Below are 18,915 nucleotides of genomic sequence, written 5' to 3' on the forward strand. Positions count from 1 at the left end.
GAAGTAGCTGTAGTTGTGAAATAATAGCTAATGCTTTTATTTTTGCATCTAACTTACAATAATGAGAATGACTCAGAGATATTTGTGAAATAACTAATTTGAAGTACTTGTGGAAATAGCTAAAACCATCTGCCTGGTCAGATAACACTTGAGGAAGGGGTGTGATGAGGGCCCCTGCCACTGACCCTTCCACTGTCAGTAACTGTCACCTGCTGCAACCACAGAACAGGGGGCCCTTGTGAGGGGGTGACACACAACCCTCAAAACAACAACCCACGATTCCTGCACGTACTCTAAAAAGGCAGGTTGGGGGTCAGACCAACCTAAAGAATTCCTGGAACATGTAAAGGAGTTCAAAGAAATGCTTGAATTTGTATAATCATTATGAATACGTATTTGATCAATACAATGGAAAAAGTTGCTAAGAAGAGTTGCTGTGGTTAACCATTGTGCCTCTGGCCATCGCCAAGCACCCAGCACTGTTATTGTATTTGTTCCTTATTTTTCCTTATTAAACTTTGAAAAATTCTAAAGAATGAGGCTCCTTTCTCACTTTGTCCCCAAGGTGCTCACCCCTTGTTCTTCCCCCAAGCCAAGATTTGTCAATCCTACACTTTGTCTAGATAGAGCTGGAGAAGGCTGTGAGGAAAAGGAAAATGCACTGATGGGGAGGCCCATGGGAGTCTCAATCTCCCAGCTGTGGAGGACTGGTCCCAAATAAGAGGAATAGATTTCAAGGTTATGGTCATAAGCTTGCTTCTCCCATAGATCTTTGCAGGCACATGCTAATTTATGTAAAGTTATGTTACCCCATTGGCCTGTTGGCCTAGTTACCCAAGTACAACCCCTGTTACCCATCTCTGGTTAGTCCCTAGAATGTTCTCCTCTCTGTCCCTCCATTTGCCCTGGTTTACTGCATTCCTCTGCCCCTGTTTCCCTGTTAGCTGACCCGACCCTTAACCCCTCCTTTGCCCCATTTTCCCCATATCCATTGGACCCTGACCCTCAGCTCCACCCTCACTACCTCATATAAAAACCCCCTGTGCCCTCAGCTTGCACCCTGTCTTTGTCCCTGGACCCTGTTCAGCTGTGGACCCTGTTCCTGTACCAATAAACCCAGTTTGCAGGAGATCACACACAGACCCACCCTGCCTGCTGTGTCAGCTTTATAAAGCAGCCGTGAGCTTCGGGCTCCTGAGTGCCGGACGCTCCAAGGGCCTCGGCAGCGCCAGGACGCTCCAGACTGGGACAGCCAGGCAGGTGAGGAGGAAGTCACTGCCCCTATCCCCTCTCTCCTGCTTCATCTCCCAGCCAAGCATTGCTGCAGGACAGCCTCACTACCAATGCCATCCTGCCAGGGAAGGACTGGGGGGATCTCCTTCCCCTTCCCTCTGGCATGGCGGCAAATCCCATCTTCTCCTTCTCTGCCCTCCTTCCTCTCCTCATTCTGTCCTTCAACCATCCACATTCCTTTCCCATCTCCTTCCTCCCTTGTTCCTTCTTCTTCCTTCCTCTCCTTCTGCCTTTTCCTTTTCCCTTCTCCCTGTCTCTTCCTCTCCTTGTCCTTCCTCCCCCAGGCACTGAGCTCCTGATGGAGACTAGGGAGAAAAAATCCCTGCCACAGAACCTCGTGGAAGAGGCCATTTGGAACGGCTCCACGGTGCAGGAATCCAACGGGGATGAAAAGCTCCAGAGATCCCACACAAGGAGGGGCTGCAAACCCAGCCCGGGGAGCTGTGAGGATGTAAAACCCTCCCAGTGCTGGGGAATGTGAGAAGAGCTTCAGACAGAGCTCAGCCTATTCCTGGCACCTCCAAAGACAGCGGTGCAGGATGCAGAGATCCCCCTGCAGGTCCATGGGGATGCAGAGATCCCCCTGCAGGTCCACGGGGATGCAGAGATCTCCCTGCAGGTCCATGGGGATGCAGAGATCTCCCTGCAGATCCATGGGGCTGCAGAGATCTCCCTGCAGGTCCATGGGGATGCAGAGATCTCCCTGTAGGTCCATGGGCATGCAGAGATCCCCCTGCAGATCCATGGGGCTGCAGAGATCTCCCTGCAGGTCCATGGGGATGCAGAGATCCCCCTGCAGGTCCATGGGGATGCAGAGATCCCCGTGCAGGTCCATGGGGCTGCAGAGATCCCCGTGCAGGTCCATGGGGATGCAGAGATCCCCCTGCAGGTCCATGGGGATGCAGAGATCCCCCTGCAGCCCCTGGAGGAGCCGCGCTGGAGCACGGGGATGCCTGAGAGGAGGCTGTGACCCCGTGGCCAGAGGGGCCCCGCTGGAGCAGCCTGTCCTGGCAGGACTGACCCCGGGGCACAGTGACCCACGCTGCAGCAGCTGGAGGGGGGCTGTGCCCCATGGGATGGACTCAGGCTGGAGAAGTTCCTGGAAAAGTCTCCGGTGGGAGAGAGCTCAGGGTGCAGCAGGGGAACGACTCCTGTCCCCGAGCAGAGGGAGAAGCCCCGGGGGATGAACTGAGCATGGCCCCATTCCCTGTCTCCTGCACTGCCGGGGTAGGAGGTGCAGCTGGAAGGAGCAAGGCGGGGGAAAAGCTGGATTTAAGGGTCTTCACTGAATTCTCATTATCCTGCTCTGAGCTTTTGGAGTTTTCTGCCAGAAATCTCTCCCCTCCCCCACTTACCCACAGGGGTTTCGGGCAGCTTTCCCTTCTTGGGGGAAATCAAAGCGATGCACTGATGCTCCTAATTAGGGGTAGGAAAAGTGAGGCTCCAGGGCTCCCGCTGAGCCGGAGCCACCGAAGCGGCAGTGCCGTGGGAAAGCCGGGTCGGGAGCTGCGGAGAAGTTTGTTTGTGTTTTCAGCTCCATCCCCCTCGGGCCCGGGCCCGTTCCAGGGCAGTTCCTCAGCTCCGGCTTTGCCCTCACGCAGCCCGGGGGGCCCCGAGAGCGCGGGGCGGGGCTGTGCCGTGTGCAGAGCCCGCCCCTGGCTGCGATTGGCCGGTTGTGCCGTCAGTCGCGGTTCTGGCGCGCTGATTGGTGGGAGAGGGGCGGAGCAGGGCCCCGGTGCCGGCCTGAGGGCGGCCGTGGCTGCTCAGCGCCGCCATTGGCGGAGCGGGCCCGGGAGCGGCGGCGGAGCTCGGAGGCGGCCGGAGCGCAGGTGGGAGCCGCGCTGGGTTGTGCGGGGGCTCGGGGCTCGCTGCGGGTCTCGGGGGCGGCAGGGGGCTCAGGCGGGTTGGTTGTGCCGTGTCCGGCCCGTGTTGCCCCTGGGCTGAGGGCGCTGCGGGAGCGGCTGCCCGCGGTCTCCTTCCCGCCGCTGCCTCGGCAGGAGCCGCTGCCGGAGCGGCGCTGGCTCGGCCGGTTCCTGTGGCTGGGACAGAGGGGGCTGCCCCGCCGCCGGGGCTGTGCGGGGAAATTCAGGTCGGCGGAGGTTTCTGTGCCCGGAGGAGGCAGAGGAGTCCTGTAAAAGTGACTTTATTGCTGAGCAGAGGGAGAGGCCGTGGGGCATTTGCCGTGCGGTCTCTGCCATTGTTGGAGTTCGCAGCCTACTTTTTATTCTCATTTTCCCGGCCTTATTTCCCTCTCCCTGTGCCCACTGGCTGAGGTGCTTGGAAGGTTCAGACTTCCCGATCCGCCTGCTGTATGTCCTCGTTAATGTGCACCCCCACTTTTGTTTAACATCCGATATTCATGGGCTCTGTTAAGTCCTTGTTCTTCTCGAAGTTCAGGAATCTAGCGGGACTTTGAGCGGGTGTCCGTGTAAATTTGTAACATTTTCTGGAACTGGTGGTTTCTCCCGTTACTTCCTTATCTACAAGTCCCTGGCCCTATCTCCAAACAGATTCACTAATTGACTCTGTTTTTTCTTCCTGGGTCCTCTTTGATTTTGGGGTTATTCTCAGTGCCCTCCTTCCCTGTCCTTCTGTAGCTGTTTCTGGATCAGGAGGCCTGGCTGCCACCTGCATCCCCTGGCTCACCTGCTGAATGAGCTGCACTCTCAAGGTGTGGAGCATGGTAAAAAGATGAGAGTTACTGTAGCACATGAGAGGAGAAACTGCATTCGTTTAACCCATGGTCTGCCAGGGAGCCACAAAACTGTGTTCCATTCCCATCCTTTCCATGTTTGGACTGGTACATGAGCTACTTTCTTGTTTCTTTTGTTATCTGTTTCCCCACTTTTCCTTTGTCATCTATTTGCCAACAGCAGTTTGAGTCATTTAATTTTCCAGAAACTCCACCTTTTTCTGCTAACAGATGATCTGATCCCATCCCCTGGTGAAATGTTGTGTTCCTCATTTCAGTGGATTGGTCAGCAGGAAGGTCAGGAGCTGGAGCTGTCTGGTTGGTTATTATTTTGAGGACAGCTTGTAACCTAATGATGCCATTGAAATGAGAAATGGGTTCTGTGGCTCCTGATTTGAATTGGTTCAGGTTCCCAGGGGCTGGTCCATGTTGTTGTAGGATTTGTTCTGGTGGCTGTTGCTGTTTTCCCCATTTTTGGGCACTCCCTCAGGAGCCAGGACTGCATCAATTGACTGCTTTTCTGTAATTCAAACATCACATTCTTGGATTCCTAACTGATCTTCCTAAATAACCGAAAAACACAAAAGACCCCCACCAAATCCAAAAATAAACTGATCTAATACACCCTATATAACACAGAAAATGACAGTAGGTGTTGCAGTGGGCAGAGGGATGATTCACCCCCAGCTTTTTTAAGTGTAGTTTTCAGAACTGTCCTGGGGTGACTGTTATCCCCATTCGTGTGTGTGTAATTTACGCTGGATATTATGTTCTGTGCCTGTAAGACTGGTGGAGTGAAGGTTTTGTTTTGGCCTCTTATCAGCCACTCGGCGGGACATCCAGATTGCACCAGTGCATGTTGCTGCTTTTTGCTTCTTGCCCCTGCTTTTTTGCTTCTGCTCTTGCTTCTGCTTCGCTTCTGCTTTGCTTGCTCTTGCTTCCCCCCCCCCCCCCCTTCATTAGTTAATTTAGCTAAACAGTCCAAACTCCTTTCTGGACTGTTCCCCCCACCCCGTTGGACCTGCTGACTGCTCCGGACTGGGATTTGGAACACGGAGAGAGAGTTTGCACCCTGTGACTGCAGCAGCTGCCTCAGCGCCGGAGGGACTGATAACAGAGCAAACCCCCAGGGGAGACTTTCTGAATTTGTCATCTTTTTCAGAGCAGTGGAAGAGTGGTGTCACCCGGTTTTGTTCATTGTGTGTGCTGGGGGGTGCTGTGCCTGTTAAATAAACAGGTTCTTTCCACCTCTCTCCGAGGAATTCTTCCCGAACCGGTTGGGGGGAGGGGCCGTGTGGGTTTGTTTTATGGAGAAGCCCTTTTTGGGGATTCTCTCCCAAATGTGCCCTAAACCAGGACACCTTTCCCTATTATTGTTGATTTTAGCTTCCACTCTCATGCCCTGCTTTTGGGTACTACCATACATTTTCTTGATGTAATCCATTTTAAAATGTCTAGGGGACCTAAACTGATACCATCCCATGGCCAAATTTCACTTAAGTGTGTCCCCCCACACACCCAACAATCAGTCAGATTAAATTCTTTCATAATCTTTTCCACCATATTGATAAAAAGATTCTTTCCATATATTTGTCCCTCTCTATCCGTTTGCCTTTTCACTGGCAAGGAGAAAGAAGTTGCACTTCTTTCTCTTTGAATGTATCCTCTAAGTTGGTTTCACTTTCTTGTTCAAAACTTACCCATCTTTCTTTCACAGGGCACTCTCATGACATCTCCTAGCTGGGGTTTGCAATAGTTTTAGCCAGCTGTGAAAAATGCATATTTTATGATTGGCTTTTTGCAAATATTAAAATGAATATTATGTGTTATGTTAGGAAGTTATGCAGTATTAATTTTCTTCAGTAGTGTGTTAAATATAGTTCTAGGTTAAAACATAATGTTAAAATAGAAACGATGTGTGTGGGCTATTTTTTTAAAGAAAGGAACGAGGTATTTCCACCGAGATAGCAGCCACAGGACACCTAAATCTTTCAGAGACAGAGAATTTATTGCTCCATTATCACAAGAAACAATCTTCTTCCTGTCTTGCTCCACTCTGAAGATGCCATCAGGATTCAGAGGAAGCAGCTGACACTGACCAGACAGAATCCTGTGTTTGAATGGAATTTATGCATCATGTATGAAATCTATGAATATGCAACAGGCTTTTGTTTTTTGCAAGTAATCCTCTGTTAACGTGTGTCCTTTTTTTGGCTTATTTTGCCCAGAAAGAGGTCCCTGGACCTTACATGACTCTTTGTTCTTATTGTCTTGTATTGTCCTAAAACCTAATTGTCAAAGTATTTATTGCTCTAAATATATTACTATTTTTATAACCATTTTATGATTATTAAACTTTTAAATTTTTAAAAACAAGTGATTGGCATTCTTTACACCACCCAATATATTTTATTATCCTCTTTACAGGCTGTTAGCTGGGAGTGATGGATACATTTGGGATTCATGTTTGTGTATACTCTGATTAATGCACTTACTGTATCTCCTCTATCCAAGGGACAGTAACACTTCTCACAAGCGTTTCCTCCACTTCCTTTGCAGTCAGTGAGTAGCAGCACTGCTACCAGTGGCAGTCTGGTACGGGCTGGCCTCCTCACCTCTGATCCACAGGGGTTTTCTTGGTGCCCTGAGAGTTTTTCCCAGATGGAGTTCCCGATCCAGTCTTGCCTCCCACCTCTGGTTTTCCCTTCTTCTGGAGCCATTCTGCCATGACCCTCATGGTACCGACTGCCTTCCCTCAATTTGGTCCCAATTCGGGTTGCAAGGAGAGCGCTCTATGGAACAGTACTGGAAACTGAGATGTTATTTTGACTGTCAACTCTGAGCTGAACAAAACTTGAACTTTATAACTATAACTGATAAAAACGCGAGCAGGCTCCCAGTACCAAAGTGATTTCAGCATTTATTACAAGAAAAAGAAAGGCCCAAAGCAAGGGGGCCCGCGGGCCGAGCAGGAGCGTTCCCGTCGAGGATGCTGCAGCGCCGGCGCTGGGACTGCTTCAGCAGCGATGGCCCCGATGTCCCAGGTGGAGCGGCACAGATTCAGTGGGTCAGAAGCCCCTTTCTATCCTGTTTTTGTCCCTTTGGATTGGTTTCTTATTGGATCCTTCATTTGCATGAAGGTTTAAGGTGCTTGATTGGCCCATGGCAGTTCTGTCCAGGCTGGCTGGTTTCCCTTGGGGGTGGTGCCCTTTACTGAGGTGTGTTGTGGTACGTTGGGTACCGTATTTCTTATAACTACCCTTTTAACCCCTTTTACAATATAATAACCAAATGAACAGTACATGCTTAATGGTCTATCAACTATTTACAACAATTTCCAACCTTTGTTTAACAGTGTGCTCTGGGAATCCTGAACTTCATATGCCAGAGGAATCTTTAACTTTGTGTGCCCCGGGACTCCTGAATTTCGTGTCTCCCGAGAATCCTGACTTTCGTGTGCCCACAGAATCCTGAATTTCATGTGCTCTGAGATTCTTGAATTCCGTGTGCCCTAGTATCCTGAACCTCGTGTGCCCCAGGAATCCTGAACTTCATGTTCCCTGGGAATCCTGAACTTCACCTGTCCCTGCCTTTCTCAGACACCGGCTGCCACTGTCCTGTCCTCACTGTTTTCTTCATTACTGCTCTGCATTTTCTCCACACCATAGCCACCCCCTACTGCCTTGCCTGCACGTCCCCACAGTTCCACCTCCCTCAAAACTCCTGATACATCTCAAACTTCTGATACATCTCAGTGTCCTGGGTTGCCAAGCACATTGTGTTCTATTTGCCATCTGCATGGCAGTTGTCTTCTGATAATTGGGCAGTTTTCCTTATCTCTTCCACCACCACTCCTCCCTCCAGAGACATCTGCTGATAACAGGCCATTGAATGTCACTGCATGGCTGATAACAACTATGGCATCCCATTGGGAGATGCTCTTCCCAGAGGGAGGAGCCAAGCATTCCTACCCGGATATAATCTGGAGATTCTGGAACAGCAGCACGGCTTCTCCACTGGATTCCCAGAGGAACAGCAGCTGCCTCTTCCCCTGGATCTTCAGAGGAAGAACACACCCTTTTACAGGATCCCTGCTCCAGCAGAACCACCCCTGACACTCCAGGAGGGCTACAGCCACAATTCCAACTGGACTGCTGCCAACACCCTGACCCACAGGGTGTCACGTTGTGTTCTGACTCTGGCAGTGTGGGGTTAGTTTACGGCATTGTTTATTTTATTTTCTTCCCTAATAAAGATCTGTATCCCTGCTCCCATATTTTTGCCTGAGAGCCCCACATTCCAAAATCATAGTACAGGGAGGGGATTTACATTTTCCATTTCAGGGGAGGCTCCTGCCTTCCTTAGCAGACTCCTGTCTGTTCAAACCAAGACAGATTTTGGCGCCTATATGCAGCTTGAGAGCATTGAGAGAAAAAGGAATAACAGTTCTTGAGTAATCTAATTTTTGTGTGCTGCTATTGAAACCTCGTTAGGTGTCACCATGTGGTCCAGCTTACCCTGGTTTGGGTGGCACATGGCCCTGGCTACACTTCTCCCATTTGCAGGCCCTTATCTCAACATGGGTCCTGTAACCAAGGCTACTGTGGCTGTTATCCAGTTTGCTTTACAGGTTAATAAGGTGAGCAATTAACGGATTTTTAACTTCCTCTGGAAAGCAGGCACATGGATTCAGAGCTACCACACCATAACTGTACGGTTTTGGGGTCACTTTAATAATGGCACCCACTGTGAGGAAATGACACCGGGAGAAATTTTCTCTCAACCCTTCACCCAGCTCTTTGGGTCTGCCCCACCAGTTTTCGAAGGGTTCAGATCCACTCTAAATGCTAATGATATCAGACAGTGGCTGGTGTTGCTGATAGGCCTGTTAACCCTTTTTATTTAGCATTCAGTGATAAGGGAAGGCTGACTTGGATAACCACCCTGACACCTGTGGTAATCACATATCCTCTGAACAGAGAGAGACACAGCTCTGCCAGGATTTTCCTGGGAAGCTGTGAGGAGCTGTGGCAAACTTAGAGAAAAGAATTCAAACAATTATTCTCTCTCTTTCTGCAACCATTGTTTATAGATAGGGTTCTCCAGAGTGTGCTATTCATAGTTCACCAAGAGTGTGAGAGGTTTTCACTTTGAGACCAATCAGATCTCACCTTAGCGAGTCACACTATACAAGACCCGCTGCTTTCATTAAATGCTTTTTGCCTCCTGATCCACCTGAGGACTGGAGTCTTTCATTCCATCCCTGACTCAACAGCGTCATCCGGTGACCGCCGACGTGTGCTGCAGCCTAGGCTGGAGGCACAGGGTCTGCTGGACCCCGACCTTTGGTGCAGCCGAGGCTGAAGAAACAGGACCTTAAGGGATCAGGCCGAGTTCACAGCTGAGACTGAACATGGGCGGGGTCTGGTGACCCCTCATGGAATCGCAGGACAGCCGGGACACGTCCTGAGATGAGCGACCCAGCGACCCTCTGCGATCGGACACCGTTTGCCCTCTTGAGTGAGGTAACTCTGCCTTTGCCCCGTGTCTTCCTGAGGAGACTGGTCCTGTTCAGACCACAGGGTTGGGGGCAAACGACAGACCAAACAAACCTCCCCCGGGAGGCTGAGAACTGAGCAGGGGATGGCTTTTCCCGACACAGCAGACTGTCTCTTGAAGTGGACACTTGCTGAGGGATGGGTTTTCCTTAAAAATGGGGAACCAACCTTCCAGAGATGAACAACTTGTTCTGTCCATGCGGAGGAATGTCATACCTCCCATGGGAATTGCAGTCTCAGATGAAGTGCTCTGTGATCTGCTGGGCTGGGCCAGAGATCACGGGTTCCTGGTGGAGCTGGGCTCTGCACTGAGTCTGAGAACTTGGGAGGAATTGGGGGATTGCCTCTAGGATGAGGTTTGCAGAGGGGACGCAGTCGTGTCCGCACCGATCGTCACCTGGAGATGCATTTCTAAATTCCTTCGGTGCAAGGTCCTGGGGAGCAGAGCACTGACAAAGCCAACTTGTTTTTCACCTCTTGTCAAAAGTACATATTATATGGCTCTATGCAGATATTTACTATGTGTATTATGTATGATTAGTAGTGCTGTATTAACATTTTAATAGTATTGTAATTGTAGTTTTGCAGTTAAAATGTAACTTTTGTAGTTAAAATAGAAACTATGTGTGCGGGATATTTTTTAAAGAAAGGAATAAGGTACTCACACCAGATAGCAGCCACAGGACACCTACATCTTTCAGAGAAAAAGAATTTATTGCTCCATCATCAGAAGAAACCAACTTCTTCCTGCCTTGCTCAGCCATGAAGACGCCGTCAGGATTCAGAGGACGAAGTTGACACTGACCAGGCAGAATCCTTTGTTTGAATGGAATTCATGCATCATGTATGATGTGTATGAATATGCCTATTGCTTTTAAGGATTAATCCTCTGTTAAGGTGTGTCCTTTTTTGGGCTTATTTTGCCCAGAGAGAGGTACCTGGACTTTTCATAACTCTTTGTTTTTATTGTCTCGTATTGTCCTAATCCAAATTGTTCAAATGTTTATTACTTTAATTATATTACTATTTTTATAACCATTTTATTACTATTAAACTTTTAAAATTCTGAAAATAAGTGATTGTGGTTTTTCACAGAAATTATGAGAGTATGATCAACGGCCCCATGCAGGCTCGTGTCTCTGCCATGGTCAAGGAACTCAAAGAGGAGATGGGGAGAAGAGGGAGGAGGTGAGGAGGAACAGTTGCCATATCACTCGTGCGAGTCACAGGCCCCAAAGTCAGAGCCAAATGTCCCCCAGCTGGACAGAGAGGGTGCACCCCACGGGCTGACCTGTGTTTCTGTCTGTGTGACCATGGGGCAGACATGGGAAGGTGGGATGGGAAACCCACTTCTCTTGGGAGGGATGAAAGTTTGACAAGAAAGTCTCACAGGTGTGTGTGCTTGGCAGAGATATTTTTGGATGCAGAATCTGAAGAAGGAATAGAGATGGAAGCAAGTTTTGATGTAGAAGAAAAGAATTGCTGAGCCAGTCATACTGGATAACCAAGGAGGCAAAGGGTGTGCTAGTTAGAAGGGGTTTTATGGCTTAGAGCAAAGGATAAACCCACCCCAAACAAAAAGATGTTTTTACCAAGCAGAAAGAGAGCACAGGAAAACAAGTCAGCAAATGTGGCAAGTAGAAAAAAGGTCTCAGAATTTTCCACTGCAAGAAAACTGAAAAACACTTTCTAGCTTAAACTGTAATGTACTGACTTTTAGTGATTGGAGAACAGCAACATGAATATGGTAATTACAGTAGTTATGATAGGCTGTGGTATCCCGTGTTTTTCCTGGGCCTCTTACGAGTCCAATCCGGCTAGCTTAAGACTCTAGCCCACACGGACCCGCACAGACGAAGGTAAAAGACGAGAGGCGCTCTTCTCCACGTGGGTGCAAGTATCTTGTTTATTGGCTTGGTGCAAGACACAGGTGATGGGGTCACCCAGGTAGAAAAGAGGGCGTGGAACTCTCACACAGGAGGTTTTATACCCTAGGGGATGGGGGCGGGGGAGAGAGGACCGGAGCCAACGGGATGCCATTGGGGAGGGGCGAATTACCTATGGGACAGGCCAGGTGTATAACGGGGGGGGTGTGAGGGGGAGACCATGTAATGAGGGAGGGGGAAAACCCATCTACTTGACCCAACATGCTCAGTAGAAATTGCCCATCACCAGTGCAACAACAACAACTAAATAAACTACTCAGTGAAATACAACAATAGGCTATAGGTAAAAGTTAAGGTATAGATTGGTTCTGCTGTATTAAGATGGTGAGCAAAGAAAAGTATAAAATGCATTGTACCCAAAATTAAAGGCTCTCCAGGCCTGCCTGCAGCTGGAGCTGACAGCTGTAGGCACAGGCTCTGTTGCCCACGACCCTGGCCTGCTGTAACCAAATGGATATAATAAATTGCAATCTAAAGAGCCACCTGGACTCCCACATCCCTCATTCAGGCTCTAACTCTCACCCAAGTGACAAATTACACTGTTCTCTATTATCCATCTCACACTCTTGTAGGCTCCACTCTATCTTGAAGTCATTCTTGGAGCTTTCTCCATGGGTGAGGGTCAAAGGCAGGGCTCCTCTGGGGGTCAGGACCCCTCAGAGCAGGCTGAGAAATATTCCCTGTGCCCTGGGTTCCCACAGAGTTTCTGATAGACACTGGAGCAGCACGTTTGGGGTTAAACACTGCAGAAGGGAAACTGAGTCACGATACTCTACATGTTGTTGGGGTGACCGAGGTGAGCGAAACACGGCCTTTCTTTACACCTTTAAAGTTTAAAATTTTTAAAATTTATTTTATGTATTAAATTTGATTATTATTTATTTTATTTATTTTACTTTTACTTTATTTATTTTATTTATTAAAATTTAAATTAAATTTTTCTTTCAACCTTTAAAATTTAAACTGGGGAAGCTCTGGGGAACTCATCAATTCCTCCATATGCCTGACTCCCCTAAACCATTGCTGGGGAGGGATTTGATAGAAAAATTGGAAGCAGAAATTACATTCAAAAAAGAGAAGGGTGTACGAGTTGTAATTCCTGAATCCAAATTTGTCCAAGTTGCTGCACTTTTTATACAGGAAAAATGTGGTGAAATCCCTGCTGAGGCTGAAAATGCAGTCAATCAAATAGTGGGGGCCAGTGATATCCCCAGGGACTGAGCCTAAATCCCTTGGGATGGAGCCTAAATGCCCTGGAATGGAGCCTAAATCCCGTGGGATGGAGCCTAAACACCCTGGGACTGAGCCTAAATCCCCTGTGATGGAGCCTAAACCCCCTGGGATGGAGCCTAAATCCCGTGGGATGGAGCCTAAACCCCCTGGGATGGAGCCTAAATCCCCTGGTATGGAGCCTAAATCCCGTGGGATGGAGCCTAAACCCCCTGGGTTGGAGCCTAAATCCCCTGTGATGGAGCCTAAATCCCCTGGGACTGAGCCTAAACCCCCTGGAATGGAACCTAAATCCCCTGTGATGGAGCCTAAATCCCCTGGGACTGAGCGTAAATTCCCTGGGACGGAGCCTAAACCCCCTGGGATGAATCCTAAACCCCCTGGGACGGAGCCTAAATCCGCTGGGATAGAGTTTACACCCCTGGGACGGAGCCGAGCCCCCCGGGACGGAGCCTAAATCTGCTGGGATAGAGTTTACACCCCTGGGACGGAGCCGAGCCCCCCGGGACGGAGCCTAAATCTGCTGGGATAGAGTTTAAACCCCTGGGACGGAGCCGAGCCCCCCGGGACGGAGCCTAGATCCGCTGGGATAGAGTTTACACCCCTGGGACGGAGCCGAGCCCCCCGGGACGGAGCCTAAATCCGCTGGGATAGAGTTTACACCCCTGGGACGGAGCCGAGCCCCCCGGGACGGAGCCTAAATCCGCTGGGATAGAGTTTACACCCCTGGGACGGAGCCGAGCCCCCCGGGACGGAGCCTAAATCCGCTGAGATAGAGTTTAAACCTCTGGGACGGAGCCCCCCGGGACGGAGCCTAAATCCGCTGGGATAGAGTTTAAACCCCTGGGACGGAGCCGAGCCCCCCGGGACGGAGCCTAGATCCGCTGGGATAGAGTTTAAACCCCTGGGACGGAGCCGAGCCCCCCGGCACGGAGCCTAGATCCGCTGGGATAGAGTTTACACCCCTGGGACGGAGCCGAGCCCCCCGGGACGGAGCCTAAATCCGCTGGGATAGAGTTTACACCCCTGGGACGGAGCCGAGCCCCCCGGCACGGAGCCTAAATCCGCTGGGATAGAGTTTAAACCCCTGGGACGGAGCCGAGCCCCCCGGGACGGAGCCTAAATCCGCTGAGATAGAGTTTAAACCTCTGGGACGGAGCCGAGCCCCCCGGGACGGAGCCTAAATCCGCTGGGATAGAGTTTAAACCCCTGGGACGGAGCCGAGCCCCCCGGGACGGAGCCTAGATCCGCTGGGATAGAGTTTAAACCTCTGGGACGGAGCCGAGCCCCCCGGGACGGAGCCTAGATCCGCTGGGATAGAGTTTACACCCCTGGGACGGAGCCGAGCCCCCCGGGACGGAGCCTAGATCCGCTGGGATAGAGTTTACAACCCTGGGACGGAGCCGAGCCCCCCGGGACGGAGCCTAAATCCGCTGGGATAGAGTTTAAACCCCTGGGACGGAGCCTAAATCCGCTGGGATAGAGTTTACACCCCCGGGACGGAGCCGAGCCCCCCGGGACGGAGCCTAAATCCGCTGGGATAGAGTTTAAACCCCTGGGACGGAGCCGAGCCCCCCGGGACGGAGCCTACAAAGCGCCCAAATCCCGGGGCTTCCCCTGGGCTGGGGCGGTCCAGGTGCGGGGAGGGGCGGTGACGTCACCTCGGCGGGCCACGCCCCTTTCCGGCCCTCGTCCCTCAGCGGCTCCGCCATTGCCGCGCGCGCCGCTACCGGGGCCGGTTCTGGGCCGGGACCGGCGCCTGTCCTGGGGCTCGTTCACTGCCGGAGCGTCCCCAAGGTGTCCCCAGTGAGCATGGAGCCCCAAGAGGTGCGACGGGAGGGGAGGGGGCACGGGGAGGGACAGAGGGGACACGGCGGGGGGGGGAGGGGATACGGGGGGGAGGGGGCGGTGAGGGATGGAGGGGACAGGGGGTGGCGGGAGGGGACACGGGGGTGGCGGGAGGGGACAGGGGGTCGCAAAAGGGACAGGAGAGAGTGGAAGGAAGGGGGGCGGTGACAGAGGGGGTGGAAGGCGGAGTGGGGGATGGGGGGACACGGAGGGTGGCAGGGGCTACGAGTGTGGTGGCAGGGGGTGGCAAAAGAGACAACAGAGAGGGCGGGGGTGGCAGAGGGGACAGCAGAGGGGGCAGGGGGCGGGAGGGGCAACGAGGGGAGGGGCAGGGGGTGGCGGAGGGAACAAGGGAGGGACAGACGGACAGCAGAGCCCTCCAGGGAGGGGCACAGAGGGGACCCCGGGAGGGCACAGAGGCCACCGCAGGAGGCCACAAATGCCACCAGGTCCCTGACACCTCCCCTGTCCCCTTTCCAGGTGTCCCCTGCCCAGCTGCTGGAGGCTCTGGTGTCCGTGGTGGCCACCCTGGGTGAAGTGGCGGCCACCGTGACCGGGTCACACCAGGGCGTGCAGCAGTGCTTGTCTCCAGACTCCCTGCGCGCTGCCCTGAGGAGATTCACCCAGAGCCTCCGTGAGACCCTGGACCACAGCAGTGTCCCCTCCCTGGGCCAGGCCCTGGCCACCCTCAGGGCCACCTCTTGGATCAGCTGGGCCGATGTGAGAGCTGTGGCCAAGGCCTGGCAGAGGTTGGTGGCCGCGCTCAGGGACAGATGGGACCAGCTGGCCTTGGAGGCCGCCGAGCTCTGTGTTGCCTGCGCGGACGCGGCCCCTGCCCGGGCCAGGGACCTGTGGTACAAGACTGCCCGCCGGGGGACAGCTTGGCACAGACTGGCGGCCACCGCCCAGCGGCCAACGGTGGCCCTGGACTGGGAGGAGGTGGCCTGGGTGGGGGCCACACGCAATGTCCTGGAGGCAGCGGCCACCAGTGAGGAGGAGGTGGCCACCAGTGAGGAGGAGGTGGCCACGAGCATGCAGGAACTGGCCCCCAGTGAGGAGGAGGCAGCCATCAGTGAGGAGGAGCTGGCCCCCAGTGAGGAGGAGGCAGCCATCAGTGAGGAGGAGCTGGCCCCCAGTGAGGAGGAGCTGGCCCCCAGTGAGGAGGAGGCAGCCACCAACAAGGCCATGGGAGAGGCCGTGGTGGCTGCCAGCCAGGCAAGGGCGGCCACCAGGAGGGGACATTGGGCAGAGGTGGCCCTGAGGCCACTAGAGCGCTTGGTGGACGTGTGTGACAGGAACATGGATTACTGCCTCTGGGAGATCAGGATCATCCTGAACAGGACAAAGAAGGCATCCCCCAATGTCCCTGTGGCCTTGGTGGCCAAGGTGGCCGAGGCCGAGCAGCTGTGGGAGGCCGGCTCCCGCCTGGCCAAGGAGCGCCTGCTGGGGATATTTGAGCTCATTGACAACCTCCTCTTGAGTGCCTGTGGTGGCCCTGGTGGCCCAGGTGGCCCCTGTAGCCGCACAGTGGATGAGTGGTGCCAAGAAGCCATCAAGGACATCCCAAGGCTGCTGCAGGGACAGTGATGTCACCACTATGATGTCATTGGGGCAGTGATGTCACTGGAGAGACTTGTGGATACTCAGCTGCCACCAGCTCCTCGTGTCACCAAGAGCCCCTCAAGTGTCACCAGCGCGAGTGCCACGAGCTCCTCATGTCACCAAGAACCCCTCAAGTACCACCAGTTCCCCAAGTGCCACCAGCTCCTTGTGTCATCAAGAGCCCCTCGGGTGCCACCAGCTCCCCAAGTGCCACCAGCTCCTCGTGTCACCAAGAGCCCCTCGGGTGCCACCAGCTCCTGGTGTCACCAAGAGCCCCTCGGATGCCACCAGCTCCTGCTGTCACTGGGATCTTGTGCAGGAGAATCTGGGGGGGGTCCCTTGGGGCTCGGTCCTGTCCTCCTTCCCCATTATCAGCCAAGACCCCCCTGGGAGACAGTGGTCAGAATTGAGATTTTTATAAAAGTTTGTTAAGGGATAAAATCCTGGTGCTAATTGCCAAAAGCTCCCCATTAATTAAACCACGTTCTTTATATTCTGTTACATCACAGAGGTTCATGCATATTCACGGAGGTTGATGCATATTCATAATATATTATTGATCTAAAAATATATATATATGAGTAATAAAATAGAAATATAGATTTTATAAAAATACTTTACATTAATATATTTTATACCAACAGAATTTATATTATATTCATATATATAATTATGTTGATTTACTATATTATTTTAAAATAATATTTTATATTAACATTTTATATATACATAAATATACATATATTTTTCTATATTCTATATAAATTATATTCAAACATTCCTGGAAGTTCAGATGTTCTTTTGTTTGGTTTTAACCCTTGACTTGCCTCCACGCCATCTTGTGCATTAAACCAATTTATTTTATTTCTCCTTGCGGTTCCATCGTGTCGTGTTTTCACTCTCTGGTGATGGGAAAAGAATTCATAAATTCTTCTTTTTTTCACTTTTTTGGCACTGAGATGGAACTGGTGGCACTGGGACACAACTGGAACACTGGGAGAGGATGGGGAACACTGGGATGGGACTGGGTTGGTGAGATTGGGCTGGAGGCACTGGGACAGGGATACTGGGACAGAACTGGAGACACTGGGACACAAATGGGAGCACTGGGATGGGATTGGGAACACTGAGATAGTGACAGTGGGATAGAACTGGGGACACTGGGACACAAATGGGAATACTGGGATGGGGACACTGGGGCAGGATGGGGAACACTGGGATGGGACTGGTGACACTGGAGCAGTGACACCAGGGCAACCCAGGTGACACTGGGGTGGTAACACTGGGCTGGAAGTGGTGGCACTGGAACAGGGACACTGGATGGGAACTGGTGGCAGTGGGAGGGGACTGGTGACAGTGGGATGGGGATACTGGGACTGGACTGGGGACACTGGGAGGGGACACTGGGATGGGGACGTCAGAAAGGGGCTGGGGACTGATGGCACTGGGGTGGAACTGGTGACACTGGGAACAGTGGGATGGGGGCACTGGAACAGGATAGGGGACACTGAGATGCTGGCATTGGGCTGAAGTGGGGACACTGGGATGCTGGCATTGGGCTGAAGTGAGGACACTGGGACAGAAATGGGAATACTGGGACAGGGACACTGGGATAGGATGGGGGACACTGGGACAGGATGGGGACACTAGGATGGTGACATTGGTATGGGGACAATGGGCTAGTGGCACTGGGCTGGCACTGGGACAGGACTGGGGACACTGGGCTGGCACTGGGTTGCTGATGTCATCATTAATTAATTAACCAGAACACTACTTGAACATTACCAGAGCTAATGGCCAAGTCATGGCACCTGCTGGAAAGGGGCAGGATGAGGTGATGTCACTGCCCAGGCCCCGCCCCCACAGAGCCATGGCCTGCTGGTGGCCAGGTGACACCACGATGTCCCCTCCTCTGTAGGGCCAGCTGGCAGGACACTGCCACTGCAGGCAGGGCCAGCAGCAGGTGAGTGTCCTCGGCCACTGCGGGGACACGGGGACACCACACGGTGGCACCAGGGACATTGCAGTGCCACCCATCCAGTGCCACCAGTTCAATCCCAGTAGCACCAGTTCAATGCCAATGTCCCTGTGCCACTGCCACCGGCCCTGTCCTGGTATCCCCAGTTCCATCCCAGTGCCACCAGCCCAGTGTCCCCAGGGCTGTCCCACTGTCACCACCCCAGTGTCCCCAGCTCAATCCCAGTGCCACCAACCCTGTGTCATAATTCCAGTGCCACCAACCTGGTGTCCTCAGCTCTGGTCCAGTGTCCCCAGTTCCACCTCAGTGTCCCCAGCCTCTCCTCCCAGTTTCCCCACTCCTGTCCCAGTTTGCCTGCCCCATGTTCCCAGTTGTGTCCCACTGTCCCCAGTTCCATTCCAGTGTCACCAACCCAGTGCCACCAGTTCTATCCCAGCGGCACGATTTCAATCCCAGGGCCACCAGCCCAGTGTCCCCAGTTTTCCACTCCACCCAGGGTTTTCAAGGGAAATCTCTCAGTGACAGCGCCTTGAAGCAGCTCCCTGGCTGTGCTCCCCTCAAGGAACTTTGGGATGGCTTTAGTGACCACTCATCCCTCAGTGGGGTCAAGGGATGTGTCTGACACAGAGCTCAGATCAGCCTGGTTTGATTTATATAGAGGACATTTATTTATTTATTTGTTTATTTATTTATTTATTTATTTATTTATTGGCTGTATGGTGTACACACAAACTGACAGATTATATTGCACCAACCAGCAGCTACAAG

The 18,915-nt window shown here is 52.3% G+C and overlaps 1 protein-coding gene and 1 long non-coding RNA gene across 4 annotated transcripts; both read left to right on the top strand.

Annotated features, from left to right (window-relative positions):
• Positions 1 to 3,026: 3,026 nt before the first annotated feature.
• Positions 3,027 to 8,261, top strand: LOC132340630 (uncharacterized). 3 transcript variants are annotated; one of them, XR_009489946.1, is made up of 3 exons: positions 3,027 to 3,122; positions 6,545 to 7,052; positions 7,341 to 8,261. It is a non-coding gene; the product is annotated as an uncharacterized LOC132340630 (long non-coding RNA). The 3 variants fall into 3 exon arrangements; XR_009489945.1 differs by having other exon boundaries at positions 3,072 to 3,122; positions 3,865 to 7,052; XR_009489944.1 differs by lacking the exon at positions 3,027 to 3,122 and having other exon boundaries at positions 3,129 to 7,052.
• Positions 8,262 to 9,456: 1,195 nt separating this feature from the next.
• LOC132340495 (uncharacterized) lies at positions 9,457 to 17,039 on the top strand. The gene is made up of 3 exons (XM_059871515.1): positions 9,457 to 9,505; positions 14,356 to 14,546; positions 15,048 to 17,039. Exons 1-3 carry the CDS (start codon positions 9,457 to 9,459, stop codon positions 16,152 to 16,154), a joined length of 1,347 nt encoding a protein of 448 aa, XP_059727498.1. The 3' UTR covers positions 16,155 to 17,039.
• The last annotated feature ends 1,876 nt before the right edge of the window (positions 17,040 to 18,915 follow it).

The sequence above is a fragment of the Haemorhous mexicanus genome, chromosome 32 (genome assembly GCF_027477595.1).
Source record: "Haemorhous mexicanus isolate bHaeMex1 chromosome 32, bHaeMex1.pri, whole genome shotgun sequence".
In the NCBI taxonomy this organism is placed as follows: Eukaryota; Metazoa; Chordata; class Aves; order Passeriformes; family Fringillidae; genus Haemorhous; species Haemorhous mexicanus.